Below are 14,634 nucleotides of genomic sequence, written 5' to 3' on the forward strand. Positions count from 1 at the left end.
CCGGATCCGGGGATGCTGTTTTCTTTTTAATGCTGTTGAACTTAGCGCAGGTCGTCGAGAGCATGGTTTACGCGAGATAGTACGTACGGTATTTTGCAGGCAACAGCGACACTGTTGGCTGCTAGAACGACTCCGCATTGACCAGTGCGTCGTAATTATTGGCCATGGCGGGACGGGATGGGATTAATCTCGCGCGTACAGATGCGAAGTAGTAGATGGATTCAAGAGTTGCACAGCCTCCGCGGCCGTTTAAGCAGCTGGAAGGAGTCTAGCGCATGAGGGGTCGCAAATGCGGAATCGAGACGCTGCTCGGTCTGCGCGTGCATCGTTGGCCGCCTTTTGCTTCGCACATTCCCCTCGCCGTCTATCGAGAGGGTGCACCACGCCGCCACTCATGCGTGGTGCAAGCTGATGCACGAGGTGTCACCCGTGTGTACTTGTAGAGAAGGGAAAAGCGTGAAACCTTCGCTGGAGAATCAGTCTGCGATTGGCTGGATAAATGGCGCCCGTGCATGGACTGGGCCGGCACCAAAGTGGAAACGGCCGGAGGCACTTGCTTTGCCTGTCTCCCTGTCCGTGTTGGCTTGATGGGCGGGAAGGGAAGGGAAGGGATTCCGGCGCGGCATTTCGTCCATCCCATTCATTGCCGCCCAGCACCTCACACCACGCCGTCACCACTCCGCACCACACCACCCTCACCACCCCCATTCCATCCCCCTCCCATCGCCGCCCCTCGTCCCGTCCATCCAAACCCTTCTCCAAGACCCTGGGATGTGTTAGGGGAGCGCAGGAGGACGCAGTCGCGCTCATTCGTTCGCGGAGGAGCGACTGAGCAGGGGCCGGAAAGGCCTGCCAACACCTCCGCCATGGCCCTCCACCCACATTCACTACTCGACGAGGACCAGGGTGCCACGCCGACACACGAGAACTTGAATGTCTTCGATGACGCGTTCGAGGAAGACGACGCCGATGTTGTGGCGGACGGCTTTCGCCCGCCCTTCAATCACATCCACCGAGTAAGCGGGCACCAAGATCCCGACGACCTCTACGACCCTCCATCACCATCACGACCATCACCCCTCTCACAAACCCCACAAGATCCCTCGCGGAGCTCAACGCGTAAATCAACGACTCGCGAAAACCCCTTCGCAAGTCCGGAAGACGAAGACACTGCCGATGCTCCCTTACGCCGCACCCCATCCGGCAACTTCGCGCCCTTCACCCCCCGTGCCACCTCATCCGCCTCTTCCACTCACTACGCCACAGCTCCCGGCCCCCGCTTTGGTGCGGGTGGCCCAAGTCATCCCTACGCCATGTACCCGCAAGGCACCGTTGCGCGAGCAGCAAGTACTGCATCCGCGTCTACTGCCAGACCCCCACCCGCCTCGTCCACACGCGATGGCCCGCAACACCCCTACGCACTGTACCCACAAGGTGTATCGGACGATCTCGACGATGAACTCGATGAGGAGGCGCATAACCCAGTTCCCGTCGGCTTCCTTGGCGTCGATCGCCCCTTTCAACGAAGAAGAGGGCCGGATGGGGAAGAGCAGGACATCTTGGGCTACTTTGGCCATACCGAGCAACTACCCCCATACACACGATACCCCGAAGACGGCCCCGAAAAGGCGCCGCTTCTCGGCATACCGGAACCCCCGTCCGCCCTACACACTCGTGCCCCCGTGCTGGGGTCGGATCCTGGAATGTCGTTGATGCACACTCAGATCCAAGCGACGCCACAATCAATGACGGACGAAACGCAACTGCTGCGGCAAGAGTCTGGAGGTTCGCGGCTGGCAACCAGCGAGCATAGCGGTGCATCGACGGAAGCCAGTGCGGCGACGAAGAAGAGCTGGAGCGAGAAATCGTGGAAGGAGCGCCGGAAGACCAAGTTCTGTGGCGTACCGTTCTGGGCCTTTCTACTGGCCGCGGGCACGCTGTCCTTCATCGCCGTCGTCCTGGGCGGCGTAATTGGAGGATTCGTCGAGGGGCAAGAGAAAGAGGAGCAGTGAGTTGCAGCTGGCCGCGAAGGAAAAGTCATGTTCTAACTGATTGCCACAGGAAATCTCAGCTCGCCCCAACAACGTCGTCGCTGTACGATGCTAGTCTTATCGCTACAGCCACCGCCACTTCACCCACGGCCAGCGGCACCTACTCCCTGGCCTTCGGTCCCGCTCAAGAGGTCCAAGCTAGCTGTTTGCCTGTGCCGGCGCAGCGGAATGCCTGGGGCTGTGGGCTGGCAGACTACAACGGTGTGGCCGTTCAGGTCGGCAAGGTGACGGGCAGCAACACGTCCGGCGCCTCACTATACTACCAGGGCCAGGGCAACGAAGCGCAGCCGCTATACTACGGCACCCAAGCCTCGCAGATGCAGACGACTTGGCAACCCTTTCTGCTTGTCGTGGACAATGACCATCCCCACAACGGCCCGGCCTTCTACTTCTCGGGGCAGTACAACAAAGTCGTCGTGATTCCCGAGTTTGCGCTGCAAGAGTCCGCCGGCTCCGCGAACAAGCGGGGTGTACCGTCGTACGACGCACAGTGGTTGAGCAACAACCCGATCGCCGTTGCCGGGAGCAGACCGTGGTTCTGTTTCTGGAATCAAACGTATGTGGAGGGCTTCATTTACGCAAAAGAACAGGCGGTCGACGCGCCGCCTGTCAGCCCGAGCACGACCGGTATGCCGCTGTCACACGCACCCCACCCCACCTTTCCTCCCTGGCTAGCGAAGGTGACCGCGACGCCCACGGCGACAATCACCACTGCCATCACGATGCCGTCGACCACCTGCACCTACACTGGCGTGGCCTCGGCCCTGCCCAGCTGGCTCCGTCAGCACTATCCCGACTTCAACATGAGCGATTACACGCCGCGTGCACAGGGCAAGAGGCGACGGCAAGCGCCCACGTACCCGTACAGCGACACGCAACAACTGCCCCTTTACCCCAACCTGGTGCAGGTGGAGGAGCGGAGACTGCCTGGCAGCCCGCCGCCATACTGCGTGCAGTATCAAGTGCTCAACAACCTCGACGTCAATTGGGTGGGCAACGCACAAGGACAACAAATTGTGGTGCAGCTGGAGGAGAATGATCCGCCATACAGCGCGTACGAGAGCGCGGGCCTGGCGGGACGGAGGAAGCGGACGGTGGTGCCTGGGAGTTGCCATTGTGAGTGGTGGAGTGGCGAGTGAGCGGGCGCTTGCTCCCTCGACCCTACCCCGTCTGGCTGCGCCGTCGAGGAGCGCGTTCGTATTTGTTTCTATTCCACTATCCTAGCATTTGTTTCGCCAGCGCTGGTGTTCACTACAGGCGCTGATTCGGGGGTGATTGATTTTCACTTGGTGCTGGGGGCCAAAGGAAGGAGGCGAAAGGAGCGTGGGCGGGCAAGACTCTCTCGAGTATGAGGATGTGTATTATTTAGTAGGCCTGAGTCAGAGAGCAAACCATGGAATGCACGCCTTCCAACTACAGTACATGACTTTCCCCGTCTCTCCTTTGTGCAAGTGTCGGAGGTGTGGATGTGCATTGTCAAGGCCGTGCGAGGGCCGTGCACGCCCACCTATCACGCCCATCACCACGCAGGCGCCAAGCAGTTGCCGTGAGGCCATCTCGTCCGTCGCGCGACCCTCCCAACTCCTGCCCACCCCACCCACGCCTCTCCACGCCGGAGAAGGGTCTTATGGAACGTCAATCCTGGTCGGGACTGGGCGATAGCGCGTACAATGCAAATGCTCCTATCCCCGGCCGTGTGGTAGCCGCCGCCTCCCCCTCCACCTCCGCCAACACCACCCCTCAACGCGACATCCCCTCCGCCGCATCCACCGCCTCCTCCTCCCACGCCGCGCCCGCACCCTACGAACAGTACAGCACGCCGTCCATTGCCTCCCGCGCCGCCTCGCTCGCCATCTCCTCGCCGCCTGCGCCCGAGCAGCGCGCGAGGAACATGGACTACAGTGCCGACCTCGACGTGCCCATGGAAGATGCGGACCCCTTCAACAGGCAGAAGTACGCCAGAGCCCCCACCAACTCTTCCAACCGCCTGTCACAATACATCCCCGCCGACCAGCTCGACGTGACCTCCAAGGCTGCTGCGCGCTACTCTCCCATGGATGCCTCGCCCACCTCGCCCTTCCTCTCCCAACCCCCGCAGCATCCCAACCCGTATGCTTCCTACACTCCACAACAGCAGCAACCGCAACAGCAGCAGCTACAACAACAGCAACAGCAACTACCTCCGCGACATTCGCCGAATCGACACAATCCATACACCTCTCCTCCACAGCAGCAACGCTACTATGCCTCGCCTGCTTCCTCCGCCCGCGCGCAACCCTCTCAGCTCCCGCCCATCCAATCTGGCCTGTCTCCGCCAAACAACTACTATCCACAATCCGCAACTCAACAGCTGAACGCCATGTTTGGCAACGAGTCGCAGTCCCCCAGCACCGCCTACTCCAGCCGCATGCCCGCTCCCCGGGCCGGTGTGCCGCAGTTGAGCCTGATCAACGATCCAGCCGTGCTGGAAGCTCGCATCAACTCCCAGCCCCCCTTTCGAAGAGCAAATCCGGAAGGAGGCTTCATCAGTCCGCTGCAGGCCCTGACCACACACCTGCCCGCCACTTATCGAATATGCAACCCCACCTTCCAATATGAATCGTCGCGGAATCCTCGCAGAGTGCTCACCAAGCCCAGCAAAGGGGTGAAGAACGATGGGTACGATAACGAGGACAGCGACTACATCCTCTACGTCAACGACATCCTCGGGTCGGAAGAGACGAATCACAAGAATCGTTACCTCATCCTCGATGTACTGGGGCAGGGCACGTTTGGGCAAGTGGTCAAGTGCCAGAACCTGAAGACGCAAGAGGTCGTGGCGGTCAAGGTCGTCAAGAACAAGACTGCGTACTTCAATCAGAGTATGATGGAGGTGTCGGTACTGGACCTGCTCAACGGCCGTATGGACAAGAATGATGACCATCACATCCTGCGGCTCAAAGACACCTTTATCCACCGGCAACATCTCTGTCTGGTATTCGAATTGCTATCGGTGAACTTGTACGAGCTGATCAAGCAAAATCAGTTCCGCGGACTGAGCACCACCCTTGTTCGAGTCTTTGCGCAGCAGTTGTTGAACGGGCTCTGTTTATTGAGCAAAGCGAAGCTGATCCACTGTGATTTGAAGCCCGAGAACATCTTGTTGAAGAAGTGAGTACCATCGTCCTGTCCTGTCCTGTCCTGTGTGACAGGTGCTATGGCGACTAACATGATCTCGGCAGCCTCGAAAGTCCAATCATCAAGATCATCGACTTCGGGTCGGCTTGCGATGAACGGCAGACAGTCTATACGTACATCCAGTCACGCTTCTACCGATCGCCCGAGGTTCTGCTGGGCCTGCCGTATTCCGCCGCCATCGATATGTGGTCGCTCGGATGCATCGTGGTAGAGCTGTTCCTCGGCCTCCCGCTTTTCCCGGGCTCGTCGGAGTACAATCAGGTGTCGCGAATCACAGAAATGCTCGGCTTGCCGCCCAACTGGATGCTCGAGGTCGGCAAGCAGTCCGGCGAGTTCTTCGAAAAGGTACACGATGAGTTCGGACGGCGAACCTACAGGCTCAAGCCCATGGAGCAGTATTCCAGGGAACACGGGACAAAGGAGCAGCCGAGTAAGAAATACTTCACTGCCACCCGCTTGCCCGATATCATCCGGAACTACCCTATGCCGAGGAAGGGGATGAAGCAGAACGAGGTTGACAGAGGTGAGCGGCTCTTGACGTTCTCCTATCACCGCTAATGTTGGGCTAACAATTTCCAGAAATGGCCAATCGAGAAGCCTTCATCGACTTCGTTCACGGCCTCCTCAACATCAACCCTCTCGAGCGGTGGTCGCCGCAACAGGCTCGAACTCATCCATTCATCACGCAGGTGAAGTACACCGGCCCCTTTCAACCGCAGATGAACCTCAAATCCACCAATCGATCACCTGCCCCTGGCGTCCAACAGCAGCAGCAAGCCGAAGCGCTGTCCAAGCAACGCGCTCAGCAGCAGCAGGCACAGCAGCAACAGGCTGTTCAGGCTCAGCAAGCGTCATACGGCATGCATATGAATCCTGGCTATCCCACCACCCCTGTGGTTGCACAGCAACCCCAGCCGCCGATGTATGGAAATATGTACAGTCCAAACCCGGCGGGCGCACCCCCGCCTTATCCTTCGCAGCCTTCTTCAGCTGCGGCCGCGGCAGCCTACGGCCAGCCTGTCCCGATGATTGCACAGCCTCCATCTGCCGCAGCAGCAGCGGCGGCTGCCGCAGCGATGCATCCCTACGTTGCCCAGCACGCGCCCCAACAACCACCACAGTCTCTCCACGCGCAGGTGGTCGATCGCAACGGACGGCAGAGGGCGAGCACCATGGATGGCAACGGCATTCCACCCGCTTTGCAGCGAGTCGTCAGCCATCTCGACCCGAACGCACCAATCCGATTGCAACCCAGCCCGGCATACTACCCGCCACCATTGGACGGGTCGGACGGGTCGAGCGTGGGCAATATCGGAGGGCGCAGGCGCACCAGCAGAGCAGCGCGACAGGGGCAACAGGACCGGAATTTTGTGCGGGTGCTCGAGGATCGGACGCTGGAGGAGGGCTGGTCAGGCAACGGGAACGGCGGATGGCCTGGTGCTTGAACATCAGAAGAAATAGGAAAGATGTCAGCGACGCGCACATTGATAGGAAGAGCCGGTGCCGGCCAGGACCATCTCCCTACCCTTCTCGCACCTCTGGCTTTGCAAAAGATGCGGGTCACGTTAAGGGCTGGATGCCTGAGCGGAATAAGGGAAGGCAACGGGATAGCAATGTCACCTTTCGGGCAGCATCTGAGTGCATCGTCACCATCATCTACGCGGCATGTACTACAGCATCCGGAGTCACGAGCGTTACATGTTTGCAAGGCAACTGCACGGTTGTCGGTCGGATATGCTTTGCACGCTCGCGCTGCAGAAGTATAAAGGGAAGGTGCTTTCAAGGCGTTCGTGTAGCGCAGAGAAGGGAAAGGGAGGAACGAGGTACAGGGGACAGCCATTGTACTGTTAGTCTATAACGGCAGAGCTATTCTTAAGGTCCACTCGCAGAACCTCGCAAGAAATCGTTGAGGCGCGTGAGACATCGCTGCTCGAGGGACTCATTGCTGCCTTTCACTCTCCGTGCTTCATGTCCTGCTCGATATGCGGGGTGCTTGCTGCGCAGTCCTGGACGTGGCTGCAGGGTGAAGCTCTGGTATGCTCTTCTATGGACATTGCGCAAGGATTATGCAGAAGGCCTGGTCGATACTTGGTTAGCGATGAGACAGGCCACCAACAAATTCCTTCATGAAGCAGTGAGGATCCTCACCTATACTTGGGATCATCGGCGATGCTTATACAAGCCAAGGGCGTGCCCATCGTCGGCTGGTGGGATACTAGTGGTAGCACTCAATACACCGTCAGCCCGCGGGGGTCGACGTGCGAGTCAGGTTTGCCGTAGGGTTGACGTTGGTTACGGGCAGAATCTCCGTCTTGAGCTCGCGATTCTTCTTCGGCTTGGGTTCGGGAGCTGCAAAGAGGCGTTTGGTCAGCGACACCTCTCTCGCCGTCTTCATGGCTTGTCGCCAACCTTTCTCATTCTCCTGCACATAGAAGCGGCGCAACAGCATGATGGCCTCCTCGCGAAACAAGCCGCCGTAGACGGGGTAGGGCGGGTCGACGCCCCGGTCGGCGTGGATTTGCATGACGCCGCCGCAGCCGCCGAAGCGGTCGTTGAGGCAGCCAAAGTAGACGGCGCGGATGCCGTACTGCCGCAGAGCGGAGGCACACATAATGCACGGTTCGACGGTGACGTAGAGATCAGTCTGCGTGAGGATGCGCTGCGGGTGTTTGGCCATGATTTCGGCGAGGCCGACGAATTCGGCGTGGCGGGTGCCCTGCGTGGAAGGAGAGTGAGTGTTAGCATCATGTGGAATGGGGGGGGAGGGGAGGGCATAGCACACGTTGAGGGAGGCGTTGGTCCCGTTGATGCCCCTGCCGATGACTTCGCCGTTGTGGACGAAAACGCAGCCCACGGGCGTCTCGTCGGATGCGAGCGCCAGCTCCGCCATCTCGATGGCCTTGCGCATGAAGCCTTCGTGGTACGCGCGGTTGGGCACGGGGCCGAAGACGGCGGGCACGGCCGGGAATTGCGAAGGCATCAGAGAGTCATGGCAGTCGGGAGGAGGCGAGGTGGTGGTGGATGTTGTTGGGTTGGAGGTTATCGGCGGAGTTGAGGGGATCGAAGTTTGCTCGGAAATGGCCATGATGGATGGGGAAGGCGTGGATGGTGCAAGTCACTTTGCATTGCAGGAAGGAGCACCTCCAAGTGCGGAAAGGGGGAAGGGTGAGAGGGTGTTGGGGAGATGGCATGAAGTTCGATTTCAGAACTTCACCAGTTCCGGTCACATTCTTGGTGCAACCCACCCAAACTTCCACACTGACTGGGGATTCTTTGACAAGAGAAAGCACCATCTGCATTTACTATGGGTTATCTGCACACTATTGTATCGTTGTCTTCTCTGTACACATATCACTGCTTCAACACGCCAGAGCCCGTACTGTACAGCTCTCAAAGTCTACGTTTATAAACATTACTCTATTCATCCTCGTCCCTCCATGCTTCCCACTCGCCGGCCGATGCTTAGCCCGGACGTCGCAACACCTCCACAGCCAGCGTCGGCGTCTCGACGAACTTGTTCGATGGCAAGCCTTCGCTCTTCCGGCGATCAAAGAAACTCTGGCATTCGCCCAGCACCAGCGCCCATTCCGCCAGCGCGTGGCCGGAGTATTTGGCATGCACCCGCTGCTCTCCCGTCGGCTCGCTGGCAAGCGCCGGCTTGGGCGTGTTGGCTTTGTTGGAGTACGTCAGCAGGAATTGCTGCGTCGATTGCGGCACGCGAGGGGCGGTGAGGCGCATCGGTGGCAGCGGTTTGGCGTTCGGGTGGAATTCCAGCGAGAACTTGAAGCTGAACTTCCGCAGCGCCGGCACAACCTCAGTCGCCGGTCTGGCGCCCGCTTCGATTCCGCTGGATCGCTGAGCTGGCGCGTCGTCCGTCGCAGATCGTACAAGGCCGGTGGGAAGGGCTGGCGGCGGTGACGAGCCAACACGTGATTCCGGGCGTGATGCGTTGCGCGACTTGGACCGGCTCTTGCTGGGCATGAGATTGCGGAGGAACGTTCCGAGGCTCCTGCCGCGCTGCTCTTCGGAATCTGGGTCGGACACGACGGAGGAGAGAGCAGAGCCGGGCCGAGAAACTGTGGTGTCTGCATCGGACACGGTTGAACTGCGTTTCACGCCTGGTCCGGGAGAGCTTGGGGCGTCCTTTGGGAATAGGCGATCGAATGGAAGAAAAGTGCCACCGGGGCTCACTGCCGTGTCTGTACGCACGATAAGGAGTCGTCTGCTGGGAAACGGGTGGCAGGGGTTGGTAGCCACCGGTACTGTATCCTGAAGCTCATTAAGGCCGCGTAAGAAGAGATGATGCGACCAGATCTCTCCCAATCGCTCCACAAGAGTCTCGAAGATGTCGACATCCACGCTCGAGTAATCACCATCGTGTCGGGCCACACGCCAGCAAAGCAAGCGCATGAAATACGCCCTCACCATCGGACACCAATGGCTGAATGTCCGCTCAAAGATCTCGGGGGCCAGAAGCAGATCGAAACAGACATCTGCCTTCCATCCGGATTCGCAGATCACCGTGTTCCAGATGGTGTATAAGAAGGAGTACAGCCGGATCTCGGTCATGGTGTTCTGGCTGCTGATCATCTTCTTCCAAGCGTCCTTCCAGAACTCCAGCCCCAGAACCGAGCGTCTGTGCTCGTTCGCACGGTCGAAACGGGCCAAGATGACCAGGGCTTCTTCCAGAAAATCAAGGAGGGTATAGCACGCCGAGTGATCGAATAGCGACGTCCCGGTCGTGCAGACGTGCAAGAGATCGTTGAACGATTCCGCGAAAAGCTGTCGAGCGATCGGATGATCCACAGTCCGCTCCGACAGGAAGTCGCGTATTAGCATGATGAGTCGATTTTCGGCCATCACGCGAATAGCATTGGTCGGCGGAATGGGCAAAGGAGTCGCAATCGCATCGGGATCACCAAGCATGTCCGCGTACGCAGGTGCCGCGTCGGGTGCTCCTGCGTTGGAGTGCCGATGGATGGTTGCATCGAGGTTGACCAGAATCTTCGCATGGACGAGCAACATACCTGGGGCGGAGATGCGCTCCCTTCGGGAGGTGTCGAGCGGCATGAAATCCGTCACCAGAATGTGGAAGTGCTTCACAAAGACGTAGAAGAGGTCGCTTTCTCGCCCACTCCATCGCTCCAGCCATCGTCCCCACCATTCAATATTCGCTGTCCCTGGTGGTAGCTGAGGCGGCGTGCGGAGCTTTCGTATGTACTTGGGCAAAGACGAGAATCCAAGTTGCTGAAGGGCGGGCGGGAAAGCAGAGATGATGTGTTCGGCATCAGACGAGATGTCTTCGAACTTTCCGATGCCACAGCCCTGTACGACTCGCCTGAGAGGCTCGATAGGCACGTCCCAGAGTCGTACGAGCACCTCGGCCATCCCTGGGACAAACATGAACGCGTAGGCGCAGGCTTTCCCGCAAAAGGTCACCAAGCTGGCGCTTGCGTTGCGGAGGGACATTTTGTCCACGACAAAGGCCATCTGAGCGCTGAGATTCTGCACAAAGATGTTGCGCACATTCTGGTGAACAGTCTCGGCCAGAAAGTCCGAAGTGCTAGACGCGAGCGAGGACTTGGATCGATTTGCATACGAGAGGCCATCTTGAAGCCGCCGATCAAGTGGACAATAGGGCGAGGGTGATGTCCGCCATTCCGGTCTCTCCAGGATGCCAGATATGCCATCTAGGATCACGGGTCGATCGGTGCCCGAAATCGATTGATTGTTTCGCCCATGCAGCAACTCGACCAGCCCCGTCCACCATTTGTTCAGGATGTTTGCGCGCCTGTCAAGATCTTCCGGCCGAAGGGAGCGATTGGAAGGATGAGACGCGTAAGTACGCAGGAATGGCAATAACGACGACCGCACCACGCCTGCTTTGTGAGCCAGACTCTTGGAGTTAAACTTGGCAAAGTCTGCATCCAGGGCTCGGAATACGCTCCAAAGCTCGTCTTTCTTCCGCGCGACCACGTTTCCACCTAGTGCTCTGTCGGATGGCAGCAATCGCGGTACTGGAGTTGATCGACCGTTCGCGAGGCCTTGCGCTCGCAAGCCCGGCAGGCGGTCTGTTGAGAATGACTTGGGAAGAGGTGGCACGGCGGGCGTGGAATCTCGCAGGGGTCCAGGAGCCTCATTTTCGCTGATTGACTCTTTCGTTGGCCTCGCCGATGAGCGTGACGATGCCCTTCGCAGCAAGCCGGATCTGCGAGAGGCGCGGCGTTCGCTTTGATCGTCGGAGGATTGCGATTTCTCGGATTCTGCCGAAGGGTCTGGCGCGCTTCTGGTGGACTTCTTTCTCCTGAACGAGGGTCTTTTGCGCAGGAGAGAGGTGGACGTGGCTTCGGGAACGCCGTTGGCCTCGGTGTCTGAGTCCTTGGTAGCCCGCTTCCCGGCAGGCGGGGAGGGAGAGCGCGAGGGAGCGGGGGTGGAGTGGTATGATGCGAAAGGGGATTGGAAACTGAGGCTGCGCGAGAACTCGCTGGTGATGGAGACGCGGCGGCCGGGGGTCGTTGGCATGGTAGACACCGTAGCGTGAGAGTCGGTGCTGGTGCGGAAGTTCAGCAGGGACGAGGCGACGCTGCTCTGACCGTCTTCCGTTGCCGATTCTAGGGCCCCATTCTCGCCTTTTGATGATGATGTGGGTGGTGTAGCCTCTTTAGGACGCGGAGAAGGGTGTACTGGGATCGTGAGGGCAAGAAGGGGCTCGCACTTGACGGGGTCGCTAAAGGTGGGAGCTGCGGTGGTGTCGCCGCGAGGGGATAAGGGGGGCTCGAGGCCGAAATCTGGAGAAGAGGGACGGATCCTGGCTGGCGGCGGGGTGGTGATGCCCAAGCCGGTCACATCGCGGATGTAGGAGTAGGAGGCGGCGGGCGGAAGATCGGTATCAGCGCGGGGTGCGGAAGAGGCGATGGTGTCCTTGCGGGTGGACTGGGGACTCGAGGGATGCGCACGCTTGCGGCCCAGGCTCGTCGTTCGCGAGGGATACACACGGGTCTGCGTCGGCGCGCCTTTCGACATGGTATGTTGCTTTGGCAGGCCAGACACCAGAGTAGCTCCTAGCAGCTCTTAGGCCTTATAGATCAAGCGTCGGAGACAGCGCTCACGTTGCGACTACCACGCCATGATGAGGCGGGCACTGGGGCAGTCGTCACAGCACGTGTCTGACGATTGCCGCGGGGTGAAGAAGGAGTCGGAGGAGTCGAGTGAGGGCGCGGGTAGGTGGGAGGGGTTGGGCGTGTTCCATGCACTCTCCGACGGGCAGAGAGGGGATAGCGGATGGTGATAGAGGAGGAGGGCGGCGAGCGAAGAGGTGTAGAAGAGGTGTGAAGAAGGCAGCGAGGGGAAAGAGGAGCCGGCAGACCTACACACGCGCCAAGATTGGCGGGAACAGAAACATCGAAGACAGCGGACTCGTCAATGGCGCGCCAGCAGGCAAACCGACCTTGGGCCCATCTCCCGATTGATGAGCAAAGGCGGAGCGCGAGTTTAGCCAGACGCACGGGTTGGGGTCCGTGAGCCGCGAAGCGTGAAGTGGGCAAACTAGGTTCAAGCAGGGAAGATCCCGGCCGCCGCCCGGCTATTTCTGGCGCGGGCGGCAGTGACGAATGATTAAGATTCTCGCATGTCTCATCGCTGCCCCAACAATGCCACTGTCATGCGTGCGGCAGGCTTCCTGCATCTCCCGAACTCCAGAGGCGATGATGATGCGTGTTGCTGGTGACACCTGCAAGCTGCTGGGCGCCATGGACGTAGACATGGGTGGTTCATCTTGGACGCCCATGCCATGCCTTATCGTTCGTCCTGCCGCTCCGCACTAGCGCGCCGGGAGTAATGTCGCCATCTCATCCTCCCGGCGCAGGTACCGGGAACGAGATTAGAACGAGGCCTTTGCTCGCGCGCCTGCGCTCCGCTGCCGAGGCTTCCCTACACCGGACTCCGACTCCTCACCTCCACCAACGTCTCTCACGCGCCCCTCAGGCTTCCCAGGTGAAGATAGCTTGAGACCATCCCCATGCGTAGTCGATGGTCGTAGTCAAAGGCCTTGACCAGGCCCACCAGATGCACCGCCGCCGCCAACACCACCAGCACGTGAAAGATCTGGTGCGAGCTGCCCCAAATATCAAACTCTCCGGGTCGCCACTTCTCCGGAATGCGCGCCTGCCGCCGTTGTCAGTGGCACACTCATCACATGCATGCATGCTTGCATCCCCACCATCCCTCCTGCACTCACCGCGTAGATCGCGGCGCCTGCAATGTACAGCGCGCCCTGGCCCACCATCCACGACAGACTGATCTGCTGCTCCATTTGCCGGTAGCCGTACCTCTGCAGGCCATGTAGCACGGGGAAGACGGCACTCAAGCCCATAGCCACGAACATGCCCGCCCGCAGTGGTCGCCATTCCGGCGATCGGAATTTGGGATAGAAAATGGCCACAATCGTGCCCGCGGCGATCGTGGTAATCTGTCGCGCGTCAGCCATGCGACACAGTCACCATGCTTGCTTCGCGCTCAAGCGCTCCCCTTACCATCGTCCAATACGTGCGTCTGAGAGCTGGCTCAGCACTGAATCCGTAGTAGATGGAGGGGATGAAGCTGCCCCAAATCAACAGCACAATGCCCATGTAGTCCAGCCGATTCCCAAATTTCGCAACGGCCTCGGAGTGGTTGGACAGCGTGTGGTACGTGGCCGACATGCCCAAGCATCCCACGGCACCGAGGAAGAAGCACGCGAATACCATCACGTCTTCCCCAGTAGCCATGGCCAGGCGCGGCCGGATGGCATAGTGCATCACAACGCCAGCGACCGCAGCGAGCATCGCACCGATCAGATGTGTCCAGATGTTGACGCTCTCGTTGTGCAGGTAGCCGATGCTGGAGAGGGACTTGCGATAGGAGCCCGACGGCGGGCGGTAGCCGCTATGGATATAATGGTTGTCCTGGAGCCAGGCGGGGATCTCGTTCCATAGCACCGTCAAAGCACCACGAGCCTTTGCCTTTGCCTTGGACCCTACTGGCTTCTCATCGTCACTGCCTTTCGAGTCCATGTTCAGCGTTGCGAGTCTTGCCAAGGGTCGGAGACGCTTGAAGATGAAACGGAGGATTAGAGAGCCGCAATCACCGGGTTCTATAACACATCATCCATCGAGATCGCTAGCAATGCAATGATGAGTGTCATAAAGAGAGAAGAGGAGATGGTTGAATTCAAGCCTTGCGGTTGAGAGGTCCGATGCGTCGGTGACTTTTATGCAAATTCGCCGACTGACAACACACCTTCCTTTCCGTCAACAATCTCCGGAAGGCACCACAGAGCATGCAATAGCAGTTTCCAAAATCCATCGATCCCAACATCGATTCGTCTCTGACTGTGAGGGCCATGTGCGCTTCAATCTCATCCGTATGA

The 14,634-nt window shown here is 59.2% G+C and overlaps 6 protein-coding genes across 6 annotated transcripts; 3 read left to right on the plus strand and 3 right to left on the minus strand.

Annotated features, from left to right (window-relative positions):
- The first annotated feature begins 637 nt into the window (after positions 1 to 637).
- BDY17DRAFT_290060 (uncharacterized protein) lies at positions 638 to 3,469 on the plus strand. The gene is made up of 2 exons (XM_033732436.1): positions 638 to 2,008; positions 2,062 to 3,469. Exons 1-2 carry the CDS (start codon positions 867 to 869, stop codon positions 3,188 to 3,190), a joined length of 2,271 nt encoding a protein of 756 aa, XP_033594552.1. The 5' UTR covers positions 638 to 866; the 3' UTR covers positions 3,191 to 3,469.
- A 156-nt stretch (positions 3,470 to 3,625) lies between these two features.
- On the plus strand, positions 3,626 to 7,068 carry BDY17DRAFT_290062 (kinase-like domain-containing protein). The gene is made up of 3 exons (XM_033732437.1): positions 3,626 to 5,201; positions 5,273 to 5,751; positions 5,808 to 7,068. The coding sequence occupies exons 1-3, from the start codon at positions 3,679 to 3,681 to the stop codon at positions 6,671 to 6,673; spliced, it is 2,868 nt and encodes a 955-aa protein (XP_033594553.1). The 5' UTR covers positions 3,626 to 3,678; the 3' UTR covers positions 6,674 to 7,068.
- A 1-nt stretch (position 7,069) lies between these two features.
- On the minus strand, positions 7,070 to 8,426 carry BDY17DRAFT_342664 (cytidine deaminase-like protein). The gene is made up of 3 exons (XM_033738024.1): positions 8,011 to 8,426; positions 7,377 to 7,944; positions 7,070 to 7,305 (listed from the first exon to the last, which is right to left on the minus strand). Exons 1-2 carry the CDS (start codon positions 8,311 to 8,313, stop codon positions 7,468 to 7,470), a joined length of 780 nt encoding a protein of 259 aa, XP_033594554.1. The 5' UTR covers positions 8,314 to 8,426; the 3' UTR covers positions 7,070 to 7,305; positions 7,377 to 7,467.
- A 2-nt stretch (positions 8,427 to 8,428) lies between these two features.
- Positions 8,429 to 12,724, minus strand: BDY17DRAFT_290066 (uncharacterized protein). The gene has a single exon (XM_033732438.1). The coding sequence runs from the start codon at positions 12,249 to 12,251 to the stop codon at positions 8,691 to 8,693; it is 3,561 nt and encodes a 1,186-aa protein (XP_033594555.1). The 5' UTR covers positions 12,252 to 12,724; the 3' UTR covers positions 8,429 to 8,690.
- Positions 12,725 to 12,766: 42 nt separating this feature from the next.
- BDY17DRAFT_22388 (uncharacterized protein) lies at positions 12,767 to 13,154 on the plus strand. Its single transcript, XM_033730143.1, has one exon. The coding sequence runs from the start codon at positions 12,839 to 12,841 to the stop codon at positions 13,049 to 13,051; it is 213 nt and encodes a 70-aa protein (XP_033594557.1). The 5' UTR covers positions 12,767 to 12,838; the 3' UTR covers positions 13,052 to 13,154.
- Positions 12,767 to 14,498, minus strand: BDY17DRAFT_290069 (hemolysin-III related-domain-containing protein). The gene is made up of 3 exons (XM_033732439.1): positions 13,760 to 14,498; positions 13,465 to 13,695; positions 12,767 to 13,391 (listed from the first exon to the last, which is right to left on the minus strand). Exons 1-3 carry the CDS (start codon positions 14,276 to 14,278, stop codon positions 13,197 to 13,199), a joined length of 945 nt encoding a protein of 314 aa, XP_033594556.1. The 5' UTR covers positions 14,279 to 14,498; the 3' UTR covers positions 12,767 to 13,196.
- Positions 14,499 to 14,634: the final 136 nt, after the last annotated feature.

The sequence above is a fragment of the Neohortaea acidophila genome (assembly GCF_010093505.1).
Source record: "Neohortaea acidophila strain CBS 113389 unplaced genomic scaffold BDY17scaffold_1, whole genome shotgun sequence".
Classification (NCBI taxonomy): Eukaryota; Fungi; Ascomycota; class Dothideomycetes; order Mycosphaerellales; family Teratosphaeriaceae; genus Neohortaea; species Neohortaea acidophila.

Excerpts from the sequence above, each read along its gene's own strand:
- BDY17DRAFT_290060 (XM_033732436.1), top strand. The coding sequence starts at position 867 with ATGGCCCTCCACCCACATTCACTACTCGACGAGGACCAGGGTGCCACG. Across the intron at positions 2,009-2,061 it reads GGGCAAGAGAAAGAGGAGCA|GAAATCTCAGCTCGCCCCAA; the intron begins GTGAGTTGCAGC and ends TGATTGCCACAG.
- BDY17DRAFT_290062 (XM_033732437.1), top strand. The coding sequence starts at position 3,679 with ATGGAACGTCAATCCTGGTCGGGACTGGGCGATAGCGCGTACAATGCA. Across the intron at positions 5,202-5,272 it reads GAGAACATCTTGTTGAAGAA|CCTCGAAAGTCCAATCATCA; the intron begins GTGAGTACCATC and ends TGATCTCGGCAG. Across the intron at positions 5,752-5,807 it reads GCAGAACGAGGTTGACAGAG|AAATGGCCAATCGAGAAGCC; the intron begins GTGAGCGGCTCT and ends AACAATTTCCAG.
- BDY17DRAFT_342664 (XM_033738024.1), bottom strand. The coding sequence starts at position 8,313 with ATGGCCATTTCCGAGCAAACTTCGATCCCCTCAACTCCGCCGATAACC. Across the intron at positions 7,945-8,010 it reads GGACCAACGCCTCCCTCAAC|GGCACCCGCCACGCCGAATT; the intron begins GTGTGCTATGCC and ends CCTTCCACGCAG.
- BDY17DRAFT_290066 (XM_033732438.1), bottom strand. The coding sequence starts at position 12,251 with ATGTCGAAAGGCGCGCCGACGCAGACCCGTGTGTATCCCTCGCGAACG.
- BDY17DRAFT_22388 (XM_033730143.1), top strand. The coding sequence starts at position 12,839 with ATGATTAAGATTCTCGCATGTCTCATCGCTGCCCCAACAATGCCACTG.
- BDY17DRAFT_290069 (XM_033732439.1), bottom strand. The coding sequence starts at position 14,278 with ATGGACTCGAAAGGCAGTGACGATGAGAAGCCAGTAGGGTCCAAGGCA. Across the intron at positions 13,696-13,759 it reads GACGCACGTATTGGACGATG|ATTACCACGATCGCCGCGGG; the intron begins GTAAGGGGAGCG and ends GACGCGCGACAG. Across the intron at positions 13,392-13,464 it reads CAGGCGCCGCGATCTACGCG|GCGCGCATTCCGGAGAAGTG; the intron begins GTGAGTGCAGGA and ends CAACGGCGGCAG.